This window comes from Mirounga angustirostris, unplaced genomic scaffold, assembly GCF_029215605.1.
Source record: "Mirounga angustirostris isolate CCGP_5_RB_7025 unplaced genomic scaffold, mMirAng1.0.hap1 SCAF_2, whole genome shotgun sequence".
In the NCBI taxonomy this organism is placed as follows: Eukaryota; Metazoa; Chordata; class Mammalia; order Carnivora; family Phocidae; genus Mirounga; species Mirounga angustirostris.
Window position 1 is genome coordinate 71,502,905 of NW_026991710.1, and position 26,298 is coordinate 71,529,202.

General features: G+C 37.2%; 1 protein-coding gene across 7 annotated transcripts in view; it reads right to left on the reverse strand.

Moving 5' to 3' along the window:
- FAM13A (family with sequence similarity 13 member A) overlaps positions 1–26,298 on the reverse strand; it is a 351,485-nt gene that overhangs the window by 168,414 nt on the left and 156,773 nt on the right. For all 7 annotated transcript variants that reach the window (XM_064584795.1, XM_054508809.2, XM_064584794.1 and 4 more), the window contains one exon: positions 4,722–4,808. In XM_064584795.1, coding sequence (XP_064440865.1) covers positions 4,722–4,808 — 87 coding nt within the window. The remainder of the gene's footprint in view (positions 1–4,721; positions 4,809–26,298) is intronic.

Below are 26,298 nucleotides of genomic sequence, written 5' to 3' on the forward strand. Positions count from 1 at the left end.
TTGTTAGAACAGCAAAACCTTTACACCAAAAGCAGATAAAACATAGATGCAAAAATACTAAACAAAATAGCAGCTATCCCAAACTGGCAAGGCATGTAAAAATATGTACCAAGGGCACCTGGGTGGCGGTCAGTTAAGCGTCTGTCTTCAGCTCTGGTCATGATCCCAGGGTCCTGGGATGGAGCCCCCCATTAGGATTCCTGCACAGCCGGGGAGTCTGCTTCTCCCTCTATCCCTCCTCCTTGCTCGTGATCTCTCTCTCTCTCACACACTCTCTCTTAAATAAATAAAATCTTTAAAAAAAATGTTTAAAAAAAATTTGTACCAAGATCAGCTTCAGAACTGATTTGTTCCAGTGATGCATGATTAGTTTAAGTTTAGAAGAATTTTCAGTATCTCTCCCCCGACAAGAAAAGAATAAATGGGAAAAACCATGCAATTATCTTTATAGACACAAAAGAAAATATTTGCTAAAATTTAACTTTCACACAAGATAAAAATTCTAAACAAACTATAAATAGAAGGGAACCTCCTTAAGCTTACAGAGCCTATCTAACAAACACAGCAAATATTATAAACCTAATTAAGTGTATGTGTGAAGAAAGACCTATAATGAAAACATGCTGACACTAACAAAAGCAATTAATTTGTTCATTTTCAAGTCTTTATTGAAGGTCTGTTATGTGCCTGGCATTGTGAAAAAATTTCAAAAAAAAAGTAAGAAAAAGAAATATACCATGATGATACTTAAAAGTCAAATGTAGAAACTTCCCCTTAAAATCAGGAAGGAATTCAAGAAGGTGTGCTATTGCCATTTCTATTTAACCTTCAGAACATAGTACAAGAAAAAAGAAATTAAATAATTAAAGGCATGCAAAAAAGTAAACAGGCTCATTATTTCCAGATGATATGACTGACTGTCTACAAAGGAAATCAAAGAGAAGTGATCAACAAAATATTAGAACTAATGAGAATTTGGCAAGGCTTCTAAATATAAAAGACAACAATAAAAATTAGTTACAACATTAAATATCAGCAACAAAGTTTGAAGACATCATAAGTATTTCACTTATAATATCTACAAAATGTGGGCTACCTAGGACATTTAAGAAGAAAATTACATTAAAAAAAATTAAAAGACATTAAAGAGGTCATGAGCAAGTGGAGAGTTCTATGATGGTCATGAATGGAATACCAATTCTCATGAAATGGCTCTATCAATTCAGTTTAAATTCATTTTTTTTTTTAAAGATTTTATTTATTTGACAGAGAGAGAGAGAGACACAGCGAGAGAGGGAACACAAGCAGGGGGAGTGGGAGAGGGAGAAGCAGGCTTCCCGAGGACCAGGGAGCCCGATGCGGGGCTCCATCCCAGGACCCTGGGACCATGATCTGAGCCGAAGGCAGATGTTTAACAACTGAGCCACCCAGGTGCCCCTCATAATTATTATATTTTTTAAGATTTTATTTATTTATTTGACAAAGAGAGAGACACAGCGAGAGAGGGAACACAAGCAGGGGGAGTGGGAGAGGGAGAAGCAGGCTTCCTGCTGAGCAGGGAGCCCAATGCCGGGCTGGATCCCAGGGCCCGGGGATCATGACCTGAGCCGAAGGCAGATGCTTAACGACTGAGCTACCCAGGTGCCCCAACTATTCTCATTATTGAAGAAAATCTCCATAAACAATTCATGATCCATGAAACCATTAACCTTTGAAAGAAAAATAATTTAACAGTTGCTTCTATTACAATACACTGTTTTGCAGTGTATTGTAATAGATAACTGCATTATCCTTATCACACATTTTATAGTTAATATAACTTTGTATATTAAAGGAAACCTCTAGGGGCGCCTGGGTGGCTCAGTCGTTAAGCGTCTGCCTTCAGCTCAGGTCATGATCCCAGGACCCTGGGATCGAGCCCCACATCGGGCTCCCTGCTCTGAGGGAAGCCTGTTTCTCCCTCTCCCACTCCCCCTGCTTGTGTTCCCTCTCTCGCTGTGTCTCTGTCAAATAAATAAATAAAATCTTAAAAAAAATAAATAAAGGAAACCTCTATAAAATGTTGAGAATCCAATGACTAACTAAAACTATTATGTGCTTGTAATTTAAATTTTTATCAGCACAGTTTTATCCACTGATAAAAGCCAGGAAGGAAAACACATAACCTTTTATTTTATACCTTCATCCTAGCACTGAATGAATCTGATATTCATTCTCATACAATGACCTGACCTTGAATTTTTTGCTGAGGTCAAGAACACAGCGACTACACTAGGAAGTCCAGAGCATACCCCAACGGAAGAGAGAAGGAAAATAACTGTCTACCATCAGTTCCCTGAATCCTATTCTGGGTTTATACTGTGATCAATGAATATGGGTTGTGAGGCTTGTTTAGAGCACCTGTGTTTGGTAGAAACAAGACTGTCTTCTCCAGTCTTAAGTGTATTAGGTCATATGGAGCTGTGCCTTTCTATGTTCTATACCTCTTTATAAATCTATTTGATGTTCTCTTCTTTATCATCTATTCCAATTATTTGTTTGCATACATCCTCTACACAGTATTGGTATTGGACATGAAATGGTTATATGAATATGTCCTTGAGCTACCAGGGCTGGTGATCCTTGCTCATCCAGGAAGCATCATGGCACTGTGAAATGGAGGTATCCTTTTTTTTTAGTTTGGACTCAAATCAAGAAGTGGCTTTCCTACCTAAGGAAGAGAAATATAATCCTTCCTATTGCCTAAGAACAGTGACAACTGGCAGAGGGAACACAGATGGGGACAGATGGCTTAGACTAGAGAGACATCTCCAGAGTCAATGGACATATGCCATTTCTGGATTACCATTTTACATCTCTAGCCATATAGGGATCACAAATACTTAGCTGTCCAAGGCAAATACAGCTGTAACTAGAGATATCTGAGAAAGACAGCTATGCAGGCCAAATGGAGTAACATTAATACCAAGGATACACATCATTCTCATAGCTCACTCAGTCACTCTAGAAAGGACACATCAACCGTATTTTGAAGATGTTCTCAGCTTTAGCTTTCAAAGATCATCTGGAGGAAAAAAGATCTTAAGATAAAATCCTGGTGAAAGAGTTAGTGCTTTATAATCTCTTATAGCTCACATGCTCTGCCTCCTATCTGGGATTTGAATTACAAGGATTTTAATCACCCATAAACTAAGCAGAGCTTAGTTTGTTCATGTAAATGTAAACTTGCTTATGTAAGGCCACAGAGAAGCTTAAATTAAAAACCAAAGCTTAACTAATGAAGTAATTTCTCTATTGCATTAGTTTGTTCATGAATCATACAGTGAGACTGATAGGGGATAATAAATGCACATTATTGATTCCATACATACCTGAAAAATTCCAAGTAGGATTAATTTCATAAGAGTAATACAATCCCATCAAACAACTTTTATGACAGGTTTTGAGTTTATCTTTATTTAGGAAGTGATTCATCTAGGGTCTCTTCACATAAAGGTAGTTACACTAATATATGGAATTAATAAGTAAATGCTACTTAATGATTTCCCTCCAATCCTACCCTTTTCAAGGTATTTGTTTACGAGTGTATTTTTTCACACTGAATTTTTATTAATTCATAATAAACAAAATTTCTATAATACATTTGACTTAATTATATATAAGTTTGTAGACACAAATATTTCAGAGAAAAAGATACAAAAAGTAGATTGTATTTGAAAAGGAAAGCATGCTGGGTAGTTTGAATAATTTTCCAGGAAAAAAATCAGGGTGGAATAGGTTTTATAAAAAAGGGTTTTTTATTTCTTTTAAAAATAAACCCGACTTACTGTAATCAAGACACTAAACAATTAACTCAATACTTCACTTGATTTACCTTTTACAGAATTATTTTTATGGTAACTTGCAATTAAAATCAGAGATTAGAATTCTTTTAAATTTTGCCAACAATGGACTCAGGAAAATTTGCTGAACTTTTTTTTTTCCCCCCAGAATGGGGAAAAACAATAACTCTATAAATGTCATGGTGGCCAGTTAGGAATATTCTATATATCCAAGTAAATAGGAGAACGTCTACTTAAAAGATTAAAGATTAGGAAAGGAACTCTAAAATTAATGCAATAACTTTTCTGGTTGGACAAACAAATGATCAAAGAAATTTCCATGACATATTTTGGGTTAAAGGGGTTTTTCTTTTCACTGACAAAACAATTATGTAGATTTTAGATTTTTCTTAATAAGGAAAACAAAATTTTACACATTAGACTCTATCCTGTCATATATATGATCTTATTTCTTCCTGGTTAAAATTTACTTAATTATGTATTTTTATAATTATGAAAAATCAATAAAGTGATTTCTATTTTGAAAAAGAGAAATTATAGTTGGACATTGTATTTTACCCCCAAAGCAACCAAGGAAAGATCTACTATATTCGACTACTTCCTATGATGTAGGCGGCAAACAATTCTGATTTAGTAGAAGCAAAACCCTGTACTAAAAAATATTACTGTCATGTAAGAGGATTGTCTTGAAAATTTGGGGATGAACATCACTTTGGATTAAATGTACTAAATAAAAAGTGCTTTTTAAGCAGCCAGGTCCAGAAATAAAAACAAAGATAAAGGCTGAGGGAAATGCAAGAAACAGAGCATGGAAGCATGAGAACATCAAGAGCCCTGCTAAATGTTTCCCATGGTAGCCCAAAGGAGTAGACAACTTACCCTGGTTTTTAGAGATGGTTTTTGCATGTCTCTTTCTAAGTCTTTTGTTACAAGGATGTTAGGTAATGCGTTCTTACAACTGGCCTCCTATAAAAGAAGTATAAAAGAAATATTAGAAACCAAAGAACATTACCCTAACTGGAAATTACAATGCAGTAAAAAGCAATTTTTATGGGAGACAAGGCATTTCTGGATTGAACTATTTATATCAGAGTGACTGACATTTGTCATGAGGAATCAAAATAATTCCTTTCTTATTTTTCACCTACAACAGCGAAGTAAGGTAAGATGGTGATGGAGTAGGTGTGGGACACACAGAACATATATATTCAGAGATGACTGTTGAGAATCTCATCTACACTCTGTCACTTACACAACCACAGACAGCCCCCCTCTTCTTTAGAGAATTAGGTAGTTAATTCTCCAAGATATCAACCACCAAACTTAGAGTTTCCTTTTCCTACCACTTTTTACAAATGGGTTCTGATTATGTAAATACTTTTTCTTAAACAAATTCCTTCACATAGTTTAGCAAACCACTATTGAACAGTGATAGTTTCATACAAACATCCTAACTGAGGAAAAGTATCTGAGTATTTGTTTCCAAAATTACTAAGCTTCAGTCCTTGGTTCACACAAAAATAGTACTTGCAAAGCTAGCAGAAATTACAAGAAGGCATTTACTATTTCTTTTTACATGATAAATAAAAACAATAATCTCATTTTAAAAAATACAATGTAGGGCCTCACTTACCAATAGCCACTAATTTGGATAAATTTTCCATAAGTGATTTCATTGCCAAATTAAGAGAGATAAATATATATAAGGAAGATTACAGACAACAATAAAACTAAGGAGAAAGTAAGTTCAATTTCTTTCACTTGCTCTATAACCTTGACCTCTGTAACATGTTTCTTCCCTTATTTTTTACCTACTACAGTGAAGCTGCCCACCATCCATCACTGCATTATCTAAATCATGGATTTTTCCCCCCATTTACCTAAGGGTTAATTAATTATAGTCTTTTAAACAATATTTTAGTCAAATACTTTACAATATTACTGAATTTTGCTGAAACTTCTTTATTTCTAAAGAGAACAGTATATTATTAGGATAAAATGTCCCTAAAGAAAATACTACTACTACTTGCTACTAAAAAATACTTACTGAATCTTGGGATGTATGAGGCACTATGCTAAAGTCTTTGCATTAATGCCATTTTTGCCCCCTCCATAGCCCTATTAGGATTAGGTACTATTATCATCATTCATTCCCCTTTTAAGGATAACATAAAATCTACAGAAGTTAACTAACTTGCCCAACATCACACGGGACTCAAAGATAGCTCTGTGTAAACTTATGAACTCATATCACCTTTAAATGATATCTCCAATATCCAATACACTTGACATCTTAAGCCACTAGGTTGTAGAGCCATAACATTTTAAAACCAAAAGAGCTTTTAAAAATCAGCTAGTCTGCCCCACTCCTCTAATTTTACAGATGGGGACTTGAGGACATCTGAGGTGATGTGCCCAAGATCACAGAGAGTGGCAGAGCTGAGACCCGTGCCTGGACCATAAGGCTGTACGTTGCACCTGTTCCTAGCTTTGTGCTAGGGAGAAATGTGACCAGACTCGGAGGGGATCAAGAGCCTCCTCTAAGCTGGGGGTAGCTGTGGGACTGCCAACACTCCCAGCTGCCTGTGGCCTCACGTACAGCTCTATGGAAGGACCCAAGGGTACATTTCTGAACTCTCCAAATAAGCCTGCATTCCAGTCCTACGCTTTCCCACAAGTCATAACACCTGCTGGCGGTAAGCTGCTTACTGGAAATAGTGAATGAACCCATTCCCACTTCTGACTCACTGTGAGAGGGATAAACTATATCCAGCATGACATTCAGGAGATCCAAGTGATTAACTGTATAATCTATTGCGTAATTTGACCACACTGGATAATATAATTATGCTTAATCCTTATACCCCCTTTTAAAACTACTGGGATGTAAATGTTAGAATGTGATGAGAAGAAAAAAGGCTGACTCTCAAGGGAAGCTAACAGGAATCGCTGACCTTTGTTTATGATTGTCTGAGTGTTTACAAATGCCTACAATTCTTTTTTCCTTATGCATAGGCTAAAAGGGACAGTGTTTCTTTATTACTCTTACTCCCCCACCCTGTCCCTGTGAATCAATGAGTACAAGGTTGATAGCTAGCTTTTCCCTATAAAACTTTGAAAACCTTTTCTGTAAACTTTTATCTGAAAATGCCACTTAGATGAATTATGTTTATTTTTTGTTTTAGGATGTTACATTCAGACAACAGAGATTAAGTAAAATTTAGTAGTCAGGGCACTCAAGTGGCAGTCAAGAGATCTGACTTCTCATCCTGGTTCTCTAACCAACCAGCTATAGGAACTCAGGCAGGCATTTCAACCTTTTGGACATCCCTTGCTTCAAAGATTTCTAAAACAAAGGCACTGGATTAGGTGAGCTCCAAGAAACTTTTCTGGGTCTTAAATTTCAAGATTTTCGGATTCTTTCAAGAAGAAGCAATATTTGTTGACAAAAAGGTAACCCACGACCTGTTCAGAGTTGCATTCCCAATGCCCCATGAGACTGCTGCAAAGTGCTGGTGTCCACCCAGGGGGCTCCGGGGCCACAGAGGGAACATCTCCTGCAGGGCTAATGTTACTCAAATTTCTGGAGAAAAATTAATACATTCCACTAGTAGCTTAAATAAGTAACTGGAAATAATTTCATGTATTTTTTTAAGACAGATATATTATGGAGTTAAGTGAGAAACTTTTTTTTTAAGATTTTATTTATTTATTCATGAGAGACAGAGAGAGAGAGAGAGAGAGAGGCAGAGGGAGAAGCAGGCTTCCCGCTGAGCAGGGAGCCTGATGTGGGACTCGATCCCAGGACCCTGGGATCATGACCTGAGCCGAAGGCAGATGCTTAACCATCTGAGCCACCCAGGCGCCCAAGTGAGAAACATTTTTAAGGTAAAACTTTTTTACAGTTATACCTTTATAAAGCCATTTACACTGGTGGGTATATATTTAAGAGAATTAAAAACAAAGGTCCAAACAAAAACTTGTAGACAAATAGTCATAGCAGCATTATTTATAACAGCCAAAAGGTGGAAACAACCTAAATGTCTATGAAACAATGAATGGATAAAGGAAATATGGTATAACTCACAATGGAATATTACTCAGCTATAAAGAGGACTGAAGTATGGATACCTGCTAAACATAGATTAACTTTGAAAACATCACGCTAAGTGAAAAAAGCCAAACATAAACAGACATATATATTGTGTATATAAATAGACATATATTGTGTGATTCCACGTATATATTGAATGTCTGGAATAAGGCAAATAGTGACAGAGTGGTGGCTAAAGGCTAGAGGGAGGGGAGGGATTCCTAATGGGTCCAGTCCATATGGGTTTTTTTTAGGGTGACAAAAATGTTCTGGAATTAGGTAATGGTTGCACAACTTTGTGAACATTTTTTTTTTTTAAAGATTTTATTTATTTTTTTGACAGAGAGAGACACAGCGAGAGATGGAACACAAGCAGGGGGAGTGGGAGAGGGAGAAGCAGGCTTCCCGCCGAGCAGGGAGCCCAATGCGGTGCTCGATCCCAGGACCCTGGGATCGTGACCCAAGCCGAAGGCAGACGCTTAACGACTGAGCCACCCAGGCAGCCCCTTTGTGAACATTCTAAAACACAATAAATTGTATATTTTAAGCAGGTTTATCTTATGGCATGTGACTAATATCTTTTTTTTTTTAATAAGTCATTTAAATCCCCACACTCCCAGGGCAAAGGAAGAGACCTTGAGTTTGCTTGAACTCCTCCTTTAGAACTGCTTTGAAATGATTTGTGTTTGTTAAGTATTAAAGTGTATGTGGGCATAAAAATTCACTCAACAAGTATTAACTGAACCCTATCGTGTGTGGCATTCCAATGCTAGTCACTGGAGAAGGTAATGATAAACACATCAGACCCGATCACAGGGTATATTTATATTTGAACACTTCATCTGCTTAAATGACTTAATTGATTGCTCACTCTAATGACTTTTGTGCAACAACCAATTGCTTAAACCAGCTGTGTCACCTTGGTATCCTGAACACACCATTTAAAAATACAATAGGGAAGGAAAAAATACTTTATCACAGCTTTGTTGGCCTTCTATTCAACTACTAATGACATGAAAAAACGGACAAGTACTCAATGTTTCTTTAGCAGAGCACACTACTCCCACAGTTATTCACAGGCTTGTTCCTCATTTTGTCCAGGTCTTTGTTCAATTTCACTAAAGAGGATTCCCTTCCTGGAACACCTTATCTAAATTGCTACTGCTCTCCCCTCCCACTTAATGCGCTCTCTCTCCCTACTCTATATTTCTTCATAGCCATCAGCAAAATATGACTTTAATACTTACTGATTCTAAAACTGATGGTTGCCAGAGGGGAAGGAGTGTGTGGTTGGGTGAAATAGGGGAAGGGGCGTGAGAGATACAGGCTTCTGGTTATGGAATGAATGGGAGTATAAGTCTCAGCATAAGGAATATAGTCATTGATACTGTAATAGTGTTGTATGAGGACACGAGGTAGCCACAATTGTGGTGAACATAGCACAGTGTATAAACTTGTCGAATCACTATGTTGTACACTTGAAACTAACATTGTGGGTCAACCATACTAAGAAAAAAAAATTAAAAGAAAATACTGTTTCTCATTCTTTGTTCATCTCACCCTCTTCTGTGAGAGGACCGGGTCAGTCTTGCTTATGAATAGATCCACAAGGCTAGAACCATGAGCCCCTACTAGAAGCTAGTAGGGGCTCAACTGCTGAACTGAATGGGTAAACCAAATGATTGAGTAATATCCCTTTTCTAACCTTTCACAATCCCCTGGGCATTCTTCCTGTTTTCAGTTCTCTCCTTAATCAGCTTACATTTCATGATTCTTCATTCCTTTGCTAATACACTTAATTTTCTTCATCCTGTTTCTAATCATTGTATTCATCTGGAAAAAGTACAACCTTGGACAAATCCAGCTATATGCCTTCTCTGTGCTGAGAATTAAGCAAATGAAAGTGGTTGGGGGAAAAGTATAGAATTAGTTGACTGTTTTATGTTAAATTTATTATCATAAATCTTGAGTGAGTCCTCTCTAATGCATGGCAATTCTGTTATACTTCTTTAGTAACTTGACTTTCCACCCTCCAACATGACATTTCATGTCTTCTCTTTTCTCAAACCTCTTTCCATCCATTCTCACTTCATAGCTCATTGGGAAAACAGAAGACTGGAATAGATGCTACTCACTGCGTCATCATCAAATCTGCAAACATTCCATCCTTTCTGCCTTCCCTCCAGTTACAATGAAAGAGAAGATGCTGATCCTATCAGCCATTCTCTCCACACACTCCCCACTCCTGGGGATCTTATCTCCTCTTATTTTCTCAAGGATTTCCCTCCCTCAATTATCCCCTCATTCCCTCTCTACTAGATCGTTCCCATTAATCACAAGCATGCTCTGGAATTGTATCTTTTCGGTTTGTTTTTAAAACAAAACTTCCTTAATCTCATTTCTCCCACTAGTTATGGTCCATTTCTTGGCTTTCCTTTATAGCTAACTCCTTCAAAACAGCTGTCATCACTCACTATCTCTACTTCTTTATTTTCAAAGCCCTCAAATCTGTTTTGTTTTGTTTCTTATCACCACTCTGCAGAAAGAGATGAAACTGTCCCAGCTTAGTCTCTGTCTTACTCAGGTTCTTAGCAACATCTGATCCAGGTAACTAGTTATTCTTGAACTACTCTCTTCCATTAGCTGCCAGGACATCACTGGTAGGAAAAAAAAAAAATTCCTATCTCACTGACCAACTCCATAAAGTCTCCTTCGTTGCTGCTTCTCCACTATATATACAATCAAGTTATATCTATTGCTTATTGGTTTATTTTCTGTATCATTAACTAAATAGAAGTTCTATGAAAGCAAATAATTGGTTTCCTTTACTCACTACTGTGACTACAATGCCATAGAAAAGTGCCTAGTAGAGTAAGAGCTCAATAAATACATGTTGAATAAATGGCTGAAGTTGGAATGACTCAAGAGTTGATATAAATTAGTCTTCCTTTCCCAAATAGTATGATTTCAATCACTTTCATGGCTTTTAAATCAACCAACACACTAATGACTCCCAAATTCCACTTGTCTTTAATGTTTCTCCTGAGTTCACATCACTTTTATCTAACTGCCTACTTGGCAACTCTACTTGGCTGTCTAATAAGCTTCTAAACTTAGTATGTCCAAACCTGAGCTTATACTTTATCAGCAAAAAAATCTGTCAGTCCTTGAGTCTTCCCCTGATTAACAGATGGCACACAGTTGCTCAACCCAATGTCTTAATCTACCTTAATTCTTCCCTTTCCCACCCACATCAAACCCACCATCAAGTGCAGTCAGTGCTACCTCCAAAATAAACTGGGATTCATTCACTTGTAGGCACACAGCCACCCCAATCCTAACCATCACTGTTCACTTAAATTATTTCAATCATTATACCTTCTACAAGGCTTTTATATGTAAATGGGATGGTGTTACTCCTCTATCAAGGTCTTATCATTATTTCTGGACTGAAATCTAAACTCTTTGCCATAACCTACACAGCCCTGACCCAGCTCTTCCCTACTTCTCTAACCTCCATCTCATACCATTTACCCTCTCCCTCACTATGTCTCAGTCACATTAGCCTTCTTTTATTCCAAGTCCCTTCCTACCTTCAAGTATTCAACCTTTATGTTTTCTCTTCCTGGAATGCCTTTCTACCATTTTTTTTTTTTTTTTAAAGATTTTATTTATTTGAAGAGAGAGACACAGCGAGAGAGGGAACACAAGCAGGGGGGGGTGAAAGAGGGAGAAGCAGTCTTCCCGCCGAGCAGGGAGGCCGATGCGGGGCTCGATCCCAGGACCCTGGGATCACGACCTGAGCTGAAGGCAGACGCTTAACGACTGAGCCACCCAGGCGCCCCTCTACCATTTTTTTTTTTTTAGCACAGCTGCTGCATTCTTATCCTTCAGCTCCTGTGTCACCTCCTCAGAGAGACCTTCTTTAACAATCCCATCTCAGGTGGCTGCCCCTGACTGCTCTTATTAACCTGCTTTTTAAAAATCGCAGTACTTATTCAAATTTGTAATTAACAATTTTATTTATATTTCTTTGTCTGTCACTCCCAGACTTTGAGGTTCATGAGGTCAAGAATTTGATTAACGTATCCTCAGCATCTAGTTGGTATTTAATATTTGTTAAATGAATAAACATAACAATGTCGACTTCTACATCTCCCATCCCATTAGTATTAATTTCCAGCCATTAAAGAAATGTGATGGATTTCTATGGTATTAGGAATCCGATAATAATATATTTTCTTTTTTTTTTTTTTAAGATTTTATTTATTTATTTGACAGAGAGAGACAGCGAGAGAGGGAACACAAGCAGGGGGAGTGGGAGAGGGAGAAGCAGGCTTCCCGCAGAGCAGGGAGCCCGATGCGGGGCTGGATCCCAGGACCCTGGGATCATGACCTGAGCCGAAGGCAGACACTTAACAACTGAGCCACCCAGGTGCCCCTAATATATTTTCTTATAACCTAAGTAATATAATGGTGGGTGAGGGTAGGTTGCAAAGAAGCTATTATAACAAGGAGGTAGCTGTCAGCTGTATTTGGTGTGCTGGGGTCCAAACCGTAAGGTGATTTGGTTAGATTTAGTGACAGGGAGAGCAGATGACAGAGAACAATACTGATATGATCACAAGTTGAGACAGCAATGTTGATATGATCACAAGTTGAGGTAATAGCCTGTGCCTGAGGCCTCCTATAGGAAAGAGCATACAGAACAGTGCTACTTTGCACATAACCAGAACCCAACTAATGAGACTGGCTGATTACAGACCACTCTTTACAATGCCATAAAACTCTCTGTGACTTATCTCTATCTGCAAAATGAATCTTAATTTGACTGTAAAAAAAAAGATGTTTTCTTAAAACTCAAAAGCAATAGGATGTTATCTTTACACAAATAAACAGAGCAAATTGAATAAGAAAATAGCACTTTCTAGACCTTCACTATGTATACTTCTGGGAAGAAATCTGTGATCCTTAGGCATGGTCAGGGAAACAGAACTGACGGAAGTGAGAAGTAATCAAACCCTGGATATATTTTGAACTTATTACATTTACATTGTAAACTGCAACTACAATATTCACACATATAACCTTAATTGTCTTTTAAGTATATTAAAAATGGCTTTACAGAAAATGGCAAGTCATTTCAACTTAAAACAGGAATGAGCATGGAATTGTCACAAAAACTGGTTAAATCAAAGATCATTGTATACATCATTAAGCATTAGTGTTTGGACACTAGATCTTAATATTACAATCCAATACAGGGTTTCCTATAGCTCCTCGGTCACCTCTTTGGAGAGGCTCTCATCAAAAACAACCTCCCCAGTTACTGTCAATCTGCTTTATTTTTGCCACAGTATTTATTGCTTTAAGATTGGTTTAGGTGTCTGTATGTTATTATGGTGATTTCAGATATAATCTTAATATCTGTGCTTTTTGTTGATAATCTAGCCCACCATATTTTCTTCGTTCATAGTCTTGACTTGGAAAAGCTCTACTTTTTATTGCTGTGCAGAGGGGTTGGAATAGTGATCTACCGTCATTGGCAAGCTAGCCAGTGCGAGACTCAGGACCTTTTCATTTGCTGTTCCCTCTGCCTGGAATGCTCTCTTGCTCTGGAAGTTTCCATGCCTTGCTCCACCACATCATTTGATCTCTGGTCAAATGCTAGCTCAGAGGGACCTCCCTTCACTTTTCTATATAAAGCAGTGCCCTGAACTTCTCTCTCTTCTTTCATATACCATTAATGTCAAGTCCTTATCATGGTTTAATTTTCTTGCAGAATCTATCATCAGATTGCATATTAATTTCCTTAATTGTTTACTGTATACCCTGGCCTAAAGGCAAACCCTATAAGAACAGGGATTTTTTTTTTTTTTTTTAATTCACTGCTATTTCTTCAGCTCATAGAATACTGCCTGGCTGCATAACAGGCATTCAGTAAATGCTTGTTGAATGAACAGATTGATGAAACAAAAACAACCTCTTCTGATTCTTCTCTCCTTCAGTTTATCCAACTCACGAATGTCAAATTTTCTAATTTAGAACTCCAATGCAAGTCACTCCTTTCCTGACAAGTTTTAGTTCCTTCCACTTACCAGAACAAATTTAAACTCTTATTTCTGCTATCCAAAGGCCTTCAGCCCACTCTTCTTATCTGCTCCACACATACATTATAACCTGGATCACTTGTTGCTTGTGCCAGTTACGTATATGCTTGTCCCAATCCCCATCCCTGACCTTAATATGTAAAGCGCATTTCATCTTTTTTGCCTCTTATAGCACAAAGTGGATGACTAAGCTTTTTGCATGTCTGGCATTCATTTTCCCTTAATTTAAGGGAAGACAGAAGAAACCACCCTTCTCCTACTGGTCACAGTGTTTCAATCAAAGTATGTCTCTGACCAACCTCACATTGCTGTATATTAGATCTCCAGAACTTATCTTGCAAAACTGAAACTCTGTACCCTTAACCACACTTCTGCATGTCTCCCTCTACCAGCCCCTGTCAACCACCAATATACTCTTAGCTTCCAGGAGTTCAACTTTTTAAGATTTCCACATACAAGCAAGATCATACAGTATTTGTCTTTGTACGACTGGCTTATTTCATGTACCATAATGTCCTCCAGGTTCATCCATGTTGTCACAAATGGGAGAATTTCCTTCTTTTTTATGACTAATATTCCACTGTAGATATATACATCATATTTTATTTATCTGTTCATTTGTCAATGGACATTTACATTATTTTCATATCTTGGCTACTGTGAATAATGTTGCAATGAACACAGGAGTGCAGATATCCCTTTGAGACACTACTTTCATTTCTTTGGATATGCACCCAGAAGGGAGAATGCTGAGTCATATAGGACTTCTATTTTTATTTTTTGATGAACCTGCACATAGTTTTCCATAATGGCTAACCAATTTACATTTCCATCCAGTACTAGGGTTCCCTTTTTCCACATCCTCATCTACACTTTTTATCCCATCTTTTTGATAATAGCCACTCTAAGAGATGTAAGATAATATCTTGTTGTGGTTTTGATTTGCATTTCCTTGATGATTAGTGATGTTGAGTAGCTTTTCATGTACCTGTTAGCCATTTGTATGCTTTCTTTGGGAAAATGTCTACTTGGATCCTTTGCCCACTTATTATTGTTTTTCTTTTTGCTATTGAGTTATATGGATTTTTTTATATTAACCTCTTATTGAATATATGGTTTGCAAATATCCTCTCTCATTCTGTAGGCTGCCTCTTCCTTTTGTTGATGGTTTCCTTTGCTGTGCAGAATACTACAAAGTTTGGGTTTTAGTTTGATGTAGTTTCACTCATTTTTGCTTTTGTTGTCCGTGCTTTTGGTGTCATATCCAAAAAAATCATTGCCAAGACCAATGCCAAGGAGTTTGTCCCCTATGTTTTCTTCAATGAGTTTTATAGTTTGAGGTCTTTTTTTTTTTTTTTTTAAAGATTTATTTATTTATTTGAGAGAGCGAGAATGAGAGAGAGAGAGCACATGAGAGCAGGGAGGGCTAGAGGGAGAAGCAGGCTCCCTGCTGAGCAGGGAGCCCGATGCGGGACTCTATCCCGGGACTCCAGGATCATGACCTGAGCCGAAGGCAGTCGCTTAACCAACTGAGCCACCCAGGCGCCCTGAGATCTTATGTTTAAGCCCTTAATCCGTTTTGAGTTACTTTTTATGTATGATGTAAGATAAATGTCTAATTTCATTCTTATGCATGTAAATATCCAGTTTTCTTAACACTGTTTATGGAGGAGACTGTCCTTTACCCATTAGTTATTCTTGGCACCCACGTGGAAGATCAGGTGATTGTAGATGCATTGATTTCTATTGGGACTCTCTATTTCATTTCGTGGTCTCTATGTCTGCTTTTATGCCAGTATCATACAGTTTGGTTACTATAGTGTGATGCCACCAGCTTTGCTCTTCTCACTCAAGACTGCTTTGGCCATTTGGGGATTTTCATGGTTCTGTATGAAATTTAGGACTTTTTTTTTTTTTTCTAATTCTGTAAAGAACATCATTAAGATTTTGATAGGGATTACATTGAATCTGTGGGTCATTCTGGGCAGTACAGACATTTTAACAATATTAATTCTTCCAATCCATGAACACAGGATGTGTTTGCATTCGTTTGTGTTATCTTTTTATTTCATCATTGTTTTATAACTTTTAGTGTACAAGTCTTTCACCTTTTGGTTTATTCCTCAGCATTTTATTGTTTTTGTTGCTAATATGAATAGGTTTTTCCTAATTTCTTTTTCAGATATTTTATTGTTTGTGTATAGAAACATGACTAATTTTTTATGTTGATTTTGTATCCTGCAACTTTACTGAATTCATTTATTAATTCTAACAGGTTTTTGAGGGGGCATAGTTTTTAGGGCTTTCTATAAGACCATATCATCTGCAAAGAGACCATCCCAACTTCTTCTTTTCAGACTTGATTCATTCTATTTTTTTAAAAATTGCTCTGGCTAGGATTTCTGGTACTGTGTTGAATTTGCAGTGTCAGGAATGGGCATTCTTGCCTTGTACCTGATTTTGGAGGGAAAGCTTTCAGTATTTCCCCATTATGATACTACCTATGGGCTTGTCAGATATGGCCTTTATTGTGTTGAAGTAAGTTCCTTCTATACGTATTTTTAAGGGATTTTATTATAAATGTTTTGTGTTTATTCTGCATTTACTGAAATGATTACATGTGTTTTCCCTTTAGTTTTGTTAATGTGGTGTATATCACATTGATTTGTGTACATTGAAATATCCTTGTATTTCAGGAATAAATCTCATGTGGTCATGTTGTATGATCCTTTAACGTGCCATAGAATTTGGTTTGCTAGTATTCTACTAAGGACTTTTGCATCTGTGTTCCTCAGTGATATTGGGCTGTAATTTTTTTCAAAGATTTATTTATTTATTTTTGAGAGAGAGAGCATGAGCAGTGGGGAGGAGCACAGGGAGAGGCAGAGAATCCTCAAGCAGGCTCCCTGCTGAGTGTAGAGCCTGACACGGGGCTCCATCCCAGGACCCTGAGATCATGACTTGAGACAAAATCAAGAGTTGGACACTTAACTGACTGAGCAACCCATGTGCCCCTGGGCTGTAGTTTTCTTATGGTGACTTTATCTGCTGCAGTATCAGGGCAAGGCTGACCTCCTAACATGAGTTTGAAAGCATGCCCTCTTCCTTATTGGAAGAGTTTAAGAAGGATTCATATTGCTTTTTTTGCTGTATCTTCTGTGAGAATGAAGACCATTCTCAGCAATCAAACTATCAACATTTCAGAAAATGCTGACATCACTCTGAAGTGTTGTCTGAAGCACTGTTTATGTGAAGGGCCCCAGAGGAACTCTGAAGGGGGGATTTTAATCCCATCAGTGTAGAACTCAGTTTCCTTGAAAAGAAAAAGAAGAGGCTCCAGGTTGACAAATGGTGGGAAAATAGGAACTGACCACTATTTGTACTATCTGTCTGTAGCCATGTATAGAACATGATTGAAGTGTTATACTGGGCTTCCATTACAAGATGGGGTCTGTGTATGTTCCCTTCCCCATCAATGTCATTATTCAGGACAATGGTTTGCTTGTTGAAATCCAAAATGTGATGGGCGAAAAATATATCCACAGGGTTTGAATGAGGCCAGCTATTGCTTGTTCAGTATCTCAAGCTCAGAAAGATGATTAATTTCCGAAGGAAACAACACTGAACTTGTATCAAATTCAGTTGCTTTAATTCAGCAAGCCACAACAGTTAAAAACAAGGATATCGGAAAAATTTTGGATGGTACCTGTTTCTGAAAAAAGAACAGCTCAGCAGGCTGATAAGATCGAAACTGTCCAGCTACAGAAAGAGCAGGATGTCAGATGATTCCTCTGACTTATTTGTGATATTTTATTTTATTTATTTATTTATTTATTTATTTATTTATTTATTTATTTATTTATTTTAAAGATTTTATTTATTTATTTGACAGAGAAAGACACAGCGAGAGAGGGAACACAAACGGGGAGTGGGAGAGGGAGAAGCAGACTCCCCGCCGAGCAGGGAGCCCGATGCGGGACTCGATCCCGGGACTCCGGGATCATGACCTGAGCCGAAGGCAGTCGCTTAACCAACTGAGCCACCCAGGCGCCCTTTATTTGTGATATTTTAAAGATGCAATAAAAATTGTGTATTAAAAAAAAAAGGAGGAGGACTGGTATTAAATTTTCTTTGAAAGTCATCTGGTATTGAACTTTTTGTTGTTGTTGCTGTTGAAAGTTATTTGATTACTGATCCAATCTCCCATGTTTCCTATATCTTCTTGATTCAGTTTTTATAGGCTGTGTGTTCCTAGAAATTTATTCATTTCTTCTAGGGTATCCAATTTGTTGGCACATAGTTGGTCACAGTAATCCCTTATGATCTTTTTTATTTTTGAGGTAGCCATTGTAATATCTCCTTTTTCCTTCTGATTTTTAATCTTCTTTCTTAGTAAGTCTAGTTAAGGGTTTGAATTTTTTTTTACCTTTCCACACAAAACTTAGTTTTGTTGATTTTTCTGGTCTTTATTTATGCTCTAATCTTCATTATTTCCTTTATTCTGCTAATTTGGGGTTTACTTTGTTCTCTTCCCAGTTCCTCGATTGTAAAGTTAGGATGTTTGAGAAATTTGTTTTTTAATGTAAGCATTTATCAAAATAAACTTCCTCCTAAGCATCTTAAATGTTCCTCCTTCCTTTTTGTAGCATTTTATAAGTTTTGGTAAGTTGTGTTTTTGTTTTTATTTGTCTTAAGAGGCTTTTTAAATTCTTTCAATTTCCTCTGTGACCCAATGTTGTTCAACAGTGTATCGTTTAGTTTCCAAGTATTTGTGAATTCTCCCATTTTCTTACTGTTATTGATTTCTAGTTTCATTAAACTGAAGTTGAAAAGATACCTGGGATGATTTCAATCTTCTTAAATTTGTTAAGATTTGTAGTGTCATCTAAGATGTGATTGATCCAGGAGTATGTTCTGTGTGTACTTGAGAAGAATGTATATTCTTCTGTTGGGTTGAAACTCCTGAACGTGTCTGATAGGTCTATTTGGTCTATGATGTTCTTCAAGTCATCTGTTTATTAATTTTTGTCTGGATATTCTATCTTTTAGTGAAAGTGGGGTTGAAGTTTCCTAGTATTATTGTATTGCTGTCAATTTCTCTCTTTAGATCTGTATTTGCTTGATATGTGTTGGGCACACATATGTTTACAATTGCTAAATCTTCCTGAACTGGCCATTTTATCATTATAATATGTCCTTCTCTGTCTTAGAGAGTTTTTGACTTGAAGTTTATTTTTTTTCCTGATGTAAGTATAGCCACACTTAGTTTCTTTTGGTTATCATTTTCAGTCAATACTTTTTTCCATTCTTACACTTTCAGCATCTGTGTCCTTAGCGAGACTCCTGTGGAGAGTGTATTGCTAGATGTTCAATTGACTAATTCTTTTTTTTCAAGTTTTTATTTTAATTCTAGTTAGTTAACATACAAGGCAACATTGGTTTCAAGAGAACTGAGTGATTCATCACATACATATATCACTTAGTACTCATCACAAGTGCCCTCCTTAGTACCCATCACCCCCATTTAACCCATCCTCCTACCCACGTACCCTCCAACAACCCTCAGTTGTTCTCTATAGTCAAGAATCTGTTTTATGGTTTGCCTCTCTTTTTCCCCCCATGCTCATCTGTTTTGTTTCTTAAATTCCACATATAAGTGAAATCATATGGTGTTTGTCTTGTGACAAATCTATCTCATATCTTCTTTATCAACTGCTGAAGGGATGTTGGTTTTTTTAAATCCATTCAGTCAGTCTGCCTTTTGGAGTTTTTCATCCATTTATACTTAACTGTTGATAGATGAGGACTTATTGTCATTTTGTTCATTGTTTTCTGTTTTGATTTGTTTTGTTCCTCTTTTCTTCTGTTATCTAATTTTTTTGAAGAGATTTGCTCTGGTTCTTTTCTCATCTTCTGTGTAACTATTAGGTTTTTTTTCATTGTGGTTATCTTGAGGTTGCATAAAATACTTCAGTAGTTATAGTAATCTATTTTAAACTGATAACCATTTAACTTCAGTCACATATAATTCTATACTTTTACCATCCCTGGCACACTTTGATTTCCTATAGTCAGAGGTTGCTTCTTTTTAAATTGTATATCCATTAATAGATTATCTTTTAACTTTTATTTTAGGATTAGAAATAATTTACACATCACTATTATAATGTAATGTTATTCTGCATTTGTCTATATTTTTACTTTTACAGTGAGATTTGTGCTTCTGCCTTGTTTACCATGTTTGTTTGTTTGCTTAACAGATTTTATTCATTTATTTTAGAGAGAGAGATAGAATGTGTGGGAGAGTGAGGGTAGGGGCAGAGGGAGAGGGAGAGAGAATCTAGAATAGATTCCATGCTTAGCAAAGAGTTGGACACAGGGCGCAGAGCCCCATTTGGGGCTTGACCTCACAAGCCAGAGATCATGACTTGAGCTGAAACCAAGAGTTGGACACTTAACCAACTGAGCCACCCAGGTGCCCATGTTCATGTTTTTATTTCAATTTGAAGATCTCTCTTAAGCAGGTTTTTTTTTTTTTTTAAGATTTTATTTATTTGACAGAGAGAGCACAAGCAGAGGGAGGGAGAGGGAGAAGCAGGCTCCCCGCTGAGCAAGGAGTCTGATGCGGGACTCGATCCCAGGACCCTGGGATCATGACCCGGGCCGAAGGCAGCCGCTTAACTGACTGAGCCACCCAGGCATCCCTCTTAAGCAGTTCTTTTAAGGAAGTGTAGGGTTGACAAATTTCCTCAGTTTTTGTTTTTGGCTTCAGTTTTTGTTTTGTTTGTCCCTTGGTTTGTTATTTATCTCTCCTTCATTCTTTAAAGGATAATTTTTCCAGGTATCCTATTTTTGTTTTTGTTTTCTTTTAGTACTCTGAATATGTCCTTCTACCTCTCCTTTCCTACAAGGTTTCTTCTGAGAAATCCACTGATAATCTTAGTGTTGGGGGGGGGGGCCCTATACATGATGAGTCATTTTTTCTCTTTCTACTTCCAAAATTCTTCACCCTTGATTTTTGACAATTTGATTATAATGTCTCATTATAGTGTTCTTTGAGTTGATCTTATTTGAAGTCCTCTGAACTTCATAAATCTGGATGCCCATTTCCCTCCTCAAATTTGGAAAGTTTCCAGCCTTTTTTTTTTTTTTTAAATAAGCTGTCTACCCCTTCTGTCTTCTCCTCTGGGACTTCTATAATGCACATATTGATTTACTTGATGTCTCATAAATCCTGTAGGCTCTCTTTATTCTTTTTCATTCTTTTTAATCCTGTGACTGGCTAATTTCAATTGACTTTTATTTGAGTGTGTTGATTCTTTCTTCTGCTTGACTGAGTCTGCTGATGAAGCTCCCTACTGCATTTTTCTTTTTCATTTCATTCATTATATTCTTTTGCTCCAGAATTTGAATGGTCCTTTTTATGGTTTCTCTTTGTTGAAGTTATTTTGTTCATGTATTGTTTTCCTGATTTCATTGAGTTGTCTCTCTGAATTTTCTTATAGTTTGCTGAACTTCTTTAATTATTTTGAATTATTTGTCAGGCATTTCATAGGTCTCCATTTCTTTGAGGGTCAATTCCTGGGAATTTTCTGTGTTCCTTTGCTACTGTCATGTTATCTTGATTTTCCATGTCATTTATTACCTTGCATTAGTGTCTGCACTCAGCTGTTGCAAGCGATAGCAGAGACTACAGGGGTCCTCAGCAGTGAAGGCTGTGGTTGTCAATGGGGCAATGAGGGCTGCTGGGGTCCTCTGGCTCTCCTTTACCTCCACAGAGGGAAGTGAAAGCCAAGAGGATCCTTCTTGGTACCAAGCTGTGCTGTGGCCCACGGAATAAGCCAATACAGGTAAACTGCTTCTTACACTTATCTATGTGGCCATTCTTGGGTTTTGTGCTGCACTTGGTTGCTGGAGCTTCTTCACTGTACCCTGAATTTTCCCTGAGCTATTTTCATCCATTAGTTGTCAAATCATTGTTTTTGTGGGCAAACCAGGGTTGGGGCCTCCTACACTGCCATCTTACTCATGTGCTCAGCTTTGCTTTTTTTTTTTTTTTTTTTTTTAAGATTTTATTTATTTGTTTGACAGAGAGAGACACAGTGAGAGAGGGAACACGAGCAGGGGGAGTGGGAGAGTGATAAGCAGGCTTCCCAGGGAGCAAGGAGCCTGATGCGGGGGTCAATCCCAGGACCCTGGGATCATGACCCGAGCCGAAGGCAGATGCTTAACGACTGAGCCACCCAGGTGCCCCTCAGCTTTGCTTTTTGTTCTGTGAAATATCCCAGGTACTTCCAAACAATTCTTTTTTGTTTTTTTTAGTCTGATTTTAGCCAAAGTTGCTTTTTGTTGTTTTCAACCAAAATACTTTAAGTCATACAAGTATTTATTACAATGTCACTTTATAGTGTGGTCACTCAGTAGAAAACTGTGGAATCAGATCTTACAATGATGATGATGATGATGACGACAATCAAAATGTAATACTGGCTATCACTTAATATAGTGCTTACTCCATGCATGGCATTTTTCTAAGTAGTTATTATACATTTCTTCATTTGACCCTCACAATAACCCTCTGAAATATATACTTTTGCTGTCTAAATTTCTTATATACAGAAACTGAGGTACAGAAAGTAAAAACAGATTGTCCAAGGTCACACACCTAGTAAGTGTCAGAGCTGGAATTTGAAACTAAGCAGTCCATCTCCAGAGGCCTGCTACCAACTGCATAAAATAATGGTTCTCTAGAAGAATCCTTTGTATCTAATTAGATAAGGAAAAGTGCAGGTTAGGTAACCCCAAAAGTAAACTAAAACAGGAATATTTAAAAATGACACATAAAAATAATACATTATTATTTTTTTTACTTTATAAATCTTCAATGTTCATTTATTTTCCAGTCTTCTGATATGGGCATTTGTTTGGGAATGTCCAAGAGCTTGGAATTCCATACCTTCTTCCTTGTATAAACCATAATGTATCCCCTATGTGGAGTAAAAATATAAAGCCTTTAAATCTTTATCAAGTCTCTCCAATGTATTCAACTTATCTTTTACAACAGAAATAATTCTTTGTGTACATAATACCATCTCTTTGCATGCTCCGTGTCCTCTCCTTATGCATCAGGAAGACTACATTTCTAGCCTCCCTTACAGTTAGGAAGGAAGCAATAAGACTAAATCTGCTCAATGGAATGTAAGAAGTATGTTAAACCACTTCCAGGTGTAGTCATAAAACTATTCCATATTATTCTCAACCCCTTCTTTTTCTGCTGAAGCAACTTTGGAGGATGATTTGGACAAAATGGAGTTGCTCAACTCCCTGCTCTGTGGAGTGAGAAATAACTTCGGATTGTGTTGAACCCCTAAGATTTCAGAATCTGTTACAAAAGCTTGTATTAACTACTCTGGCACCATTTTCCTACAAATAGCTATCATGTTGCATTAACATTGCATTTGCTTAATTAAATTATGTAGGTACCACAAACAATAAACTGGCATGAATAGTTTTAGAAAAGGACAGCAACTCTTGGATAGCATAAAGTAAAACTGGTAATGAACAAGTATATAAGAGAATAGTTTATTAGTCACAAGCCTTCAGAATTGCCATGGATAGCAGTCAGTATGCTTTAAAAGCAAATGCAGAGAATTGATTAATCTGGCAAATTAGTTAGATGGAATTCTGTTAAGCAAACTTTTATTGTATACTCTAGAAATGTGAATCAGTACTAATTCCCAGAACAGTTACATGACTTTCCTAGAATAAATTTGAGTTAGCTTTTACTTAGGTGTACATAATGCAATTCAACAGACTTTTGAGTAAATACAGGTAACTAGAATAAGTGTTTTGGAAGACACAAGAATGCAAGAGTTACTCTACAACTTTTAGAGAAAAGCAGAAGGATAAGTAAATAGGAAATATTGTTCTGACCCTCAAAGAACTTATAATTCAATACAAGAGAAAAAAGCAACTCACCCAAGGCAAAATGTGAGACTTGTTCTAATAGAAGGACAAAGAAAGCGCCCTCAGACAACAGAGGAGACAGGGATTAACTGCACCTGGAGGAGGAGCAAGGGCTTCATTGAAGGAGAATTTGAGATGTCATGGGTTGGACTTCCACCCACCCAACCCAGATTAGACCTTGCAACAAGGGCAAGTAGTTTGAGTGGTTCAGCAGGGAAATGGGTGATAATGGAGGGAAGAAGGTAGCTAGTAAGGGTATCATTATGAAGCTAATTGAGATTTTACAGTAGTTTTGAGGCTCAGACTTAGGGGAAAGCTCTGGGAAACACTACATAACACAACAGTATTATTTCAACCAAGGAGTAAACGAGCTGGGAATTTATACCCGCATGCTCCTCAGTTATTGGGTAAGGGCTGCCCCTGGAGGGATATTCCTTTCTAGGCACTCCTGGCTCACAGAAATATGAACTCTATCCCTAGGAGACCAACTGAAGAAAACAGCAGAAATTCAGTATCAAAGCAAATTCAAGTAATCTTTTGAAAATCTACAAATATTCACTTGCCATTTACTGAGGGTCTCTACCTGCCAAATACACAGAATGTAATGATTTAAAATAGGCAACTTCTGGGGTGCCCAGGTGGCTCATTCGATTAAGCATCTGACTCTTGATTTCAGCTCAGGTCATGATCTCAGGGTCATGAGATCCAGCCCCGTGCCACGCCCAGCATGGAGCCTGCTTACAATTCTCCGTCTCCTTCTGCCCCTTCTCATTTCTCTCTCTCTCTCCCCCTCTTTAAAAAGTAAATAAAAAAAAAATAAATAAAATAGGCAACTTCTGAGGTGTCAGTCCCCAAATATTGCCATCTTACTGTAAGTAAAAGTTGCAGAGCGTAACGATGTTTTCATAAGCAAAGCAATTTAGTCTGTCTTCTGTTAAGTATTCTTCATAATAAGAAGGAAATTAACACCGGGCAGATATATCTAATCTATTCCAATGATTCTTGAGCAGACATGACTTTCGAGTGTTTATCTGTAAACACTCTACAAAACAAAATGTTTGGGGAAAAAGAAATTAACAGCAATCTGAACTGTAAATATGTGACTGGAGTCACAGAAGTATCCCAAGCTAAGCAGTAACTTCTAATACTACTTTTATTACTTAATGCTTTACATTCACTGATAATCAGTCACCACTACTAGAAGGTGCCTATGTGAGTCATGCAAACATTCTATTATACAATTTTATGTTTGTTTCTTAAACATCATTTACTATTTTTTAGCCTTCAAACTCAGAACCAATCTAAAATGTATAGCTCACTGTCCAAAGAAAGGCTTGATTTGAAGACATGAGCAAGTGAATTTTAATTTATTGCTACCTCTGAGTTCTGAGGTGCTCAAAACAACATTTTGGGGAGTACAAGTTAGTCACTTTCACTATGTAAGTTCACCCACACAGAAAGATAACACAGCCAAATCACAAGGCATCAAACAACATAAAAACCAAAACATTTTTTATTTCCTATTATGACTCCACTGCTACCCAGTTTGGAGTATTCTTGAGGAGCTATAGCAAAGGTTAGGAGTAGCAAACGCATAAAGGACTAGAATCAGAACAGAAATCTTCCCTGACACTAAATTACTACAATACATATTGAATAAATGTATAAATTTTCATGGCACTGATATTTCAAATTAAACTAAGATTTTGGTTATTCCTATACTTGGCCTGTAATTAGTACTTTGAATTTAAAAACCCAGCTCTGTCATTTACTGCTCTTGACCCTGAATAATTTACTCTTTCGACTTGCTCATGTTCAAGGTAGAATTAAGTTCATCTACTTCACAGGGCTACTGTAAGAAGTAAATGAGATAATATGTACAGAAGTAGTTAGCATAACACCTGGCATAAAGCCTCCTCCCTTTTGCCCTTCTCCTCCTGCACTGATTTTGTGTGTTTGTTATAGACTGTAAGTTCCTTCTGGGGCAGGGACAGGTCTTGTTTATTTTCTGAAGAGGCCTAGCCCTTAGTTCAGAGCTTTGCACAGAGTAGGTATTAAATATTTAAAAAAGGGAATGTACATTTGTTGAAGTTAATTTGTTTAGACTGTAGCCCTAAATGAAAAATAAAGACACATGCAGTGTTCTTGAGCATGAAAAACATATGGGAAATAATTTAGGAAGTTTATGTGATCTGCCAGCTTATGTGACTTTTACTCTACAGGAGTAAGACTGAACTTTGTAATCAAACTTGCCATACCGCATACTGGTAAGTGAGCACTTCCTTCA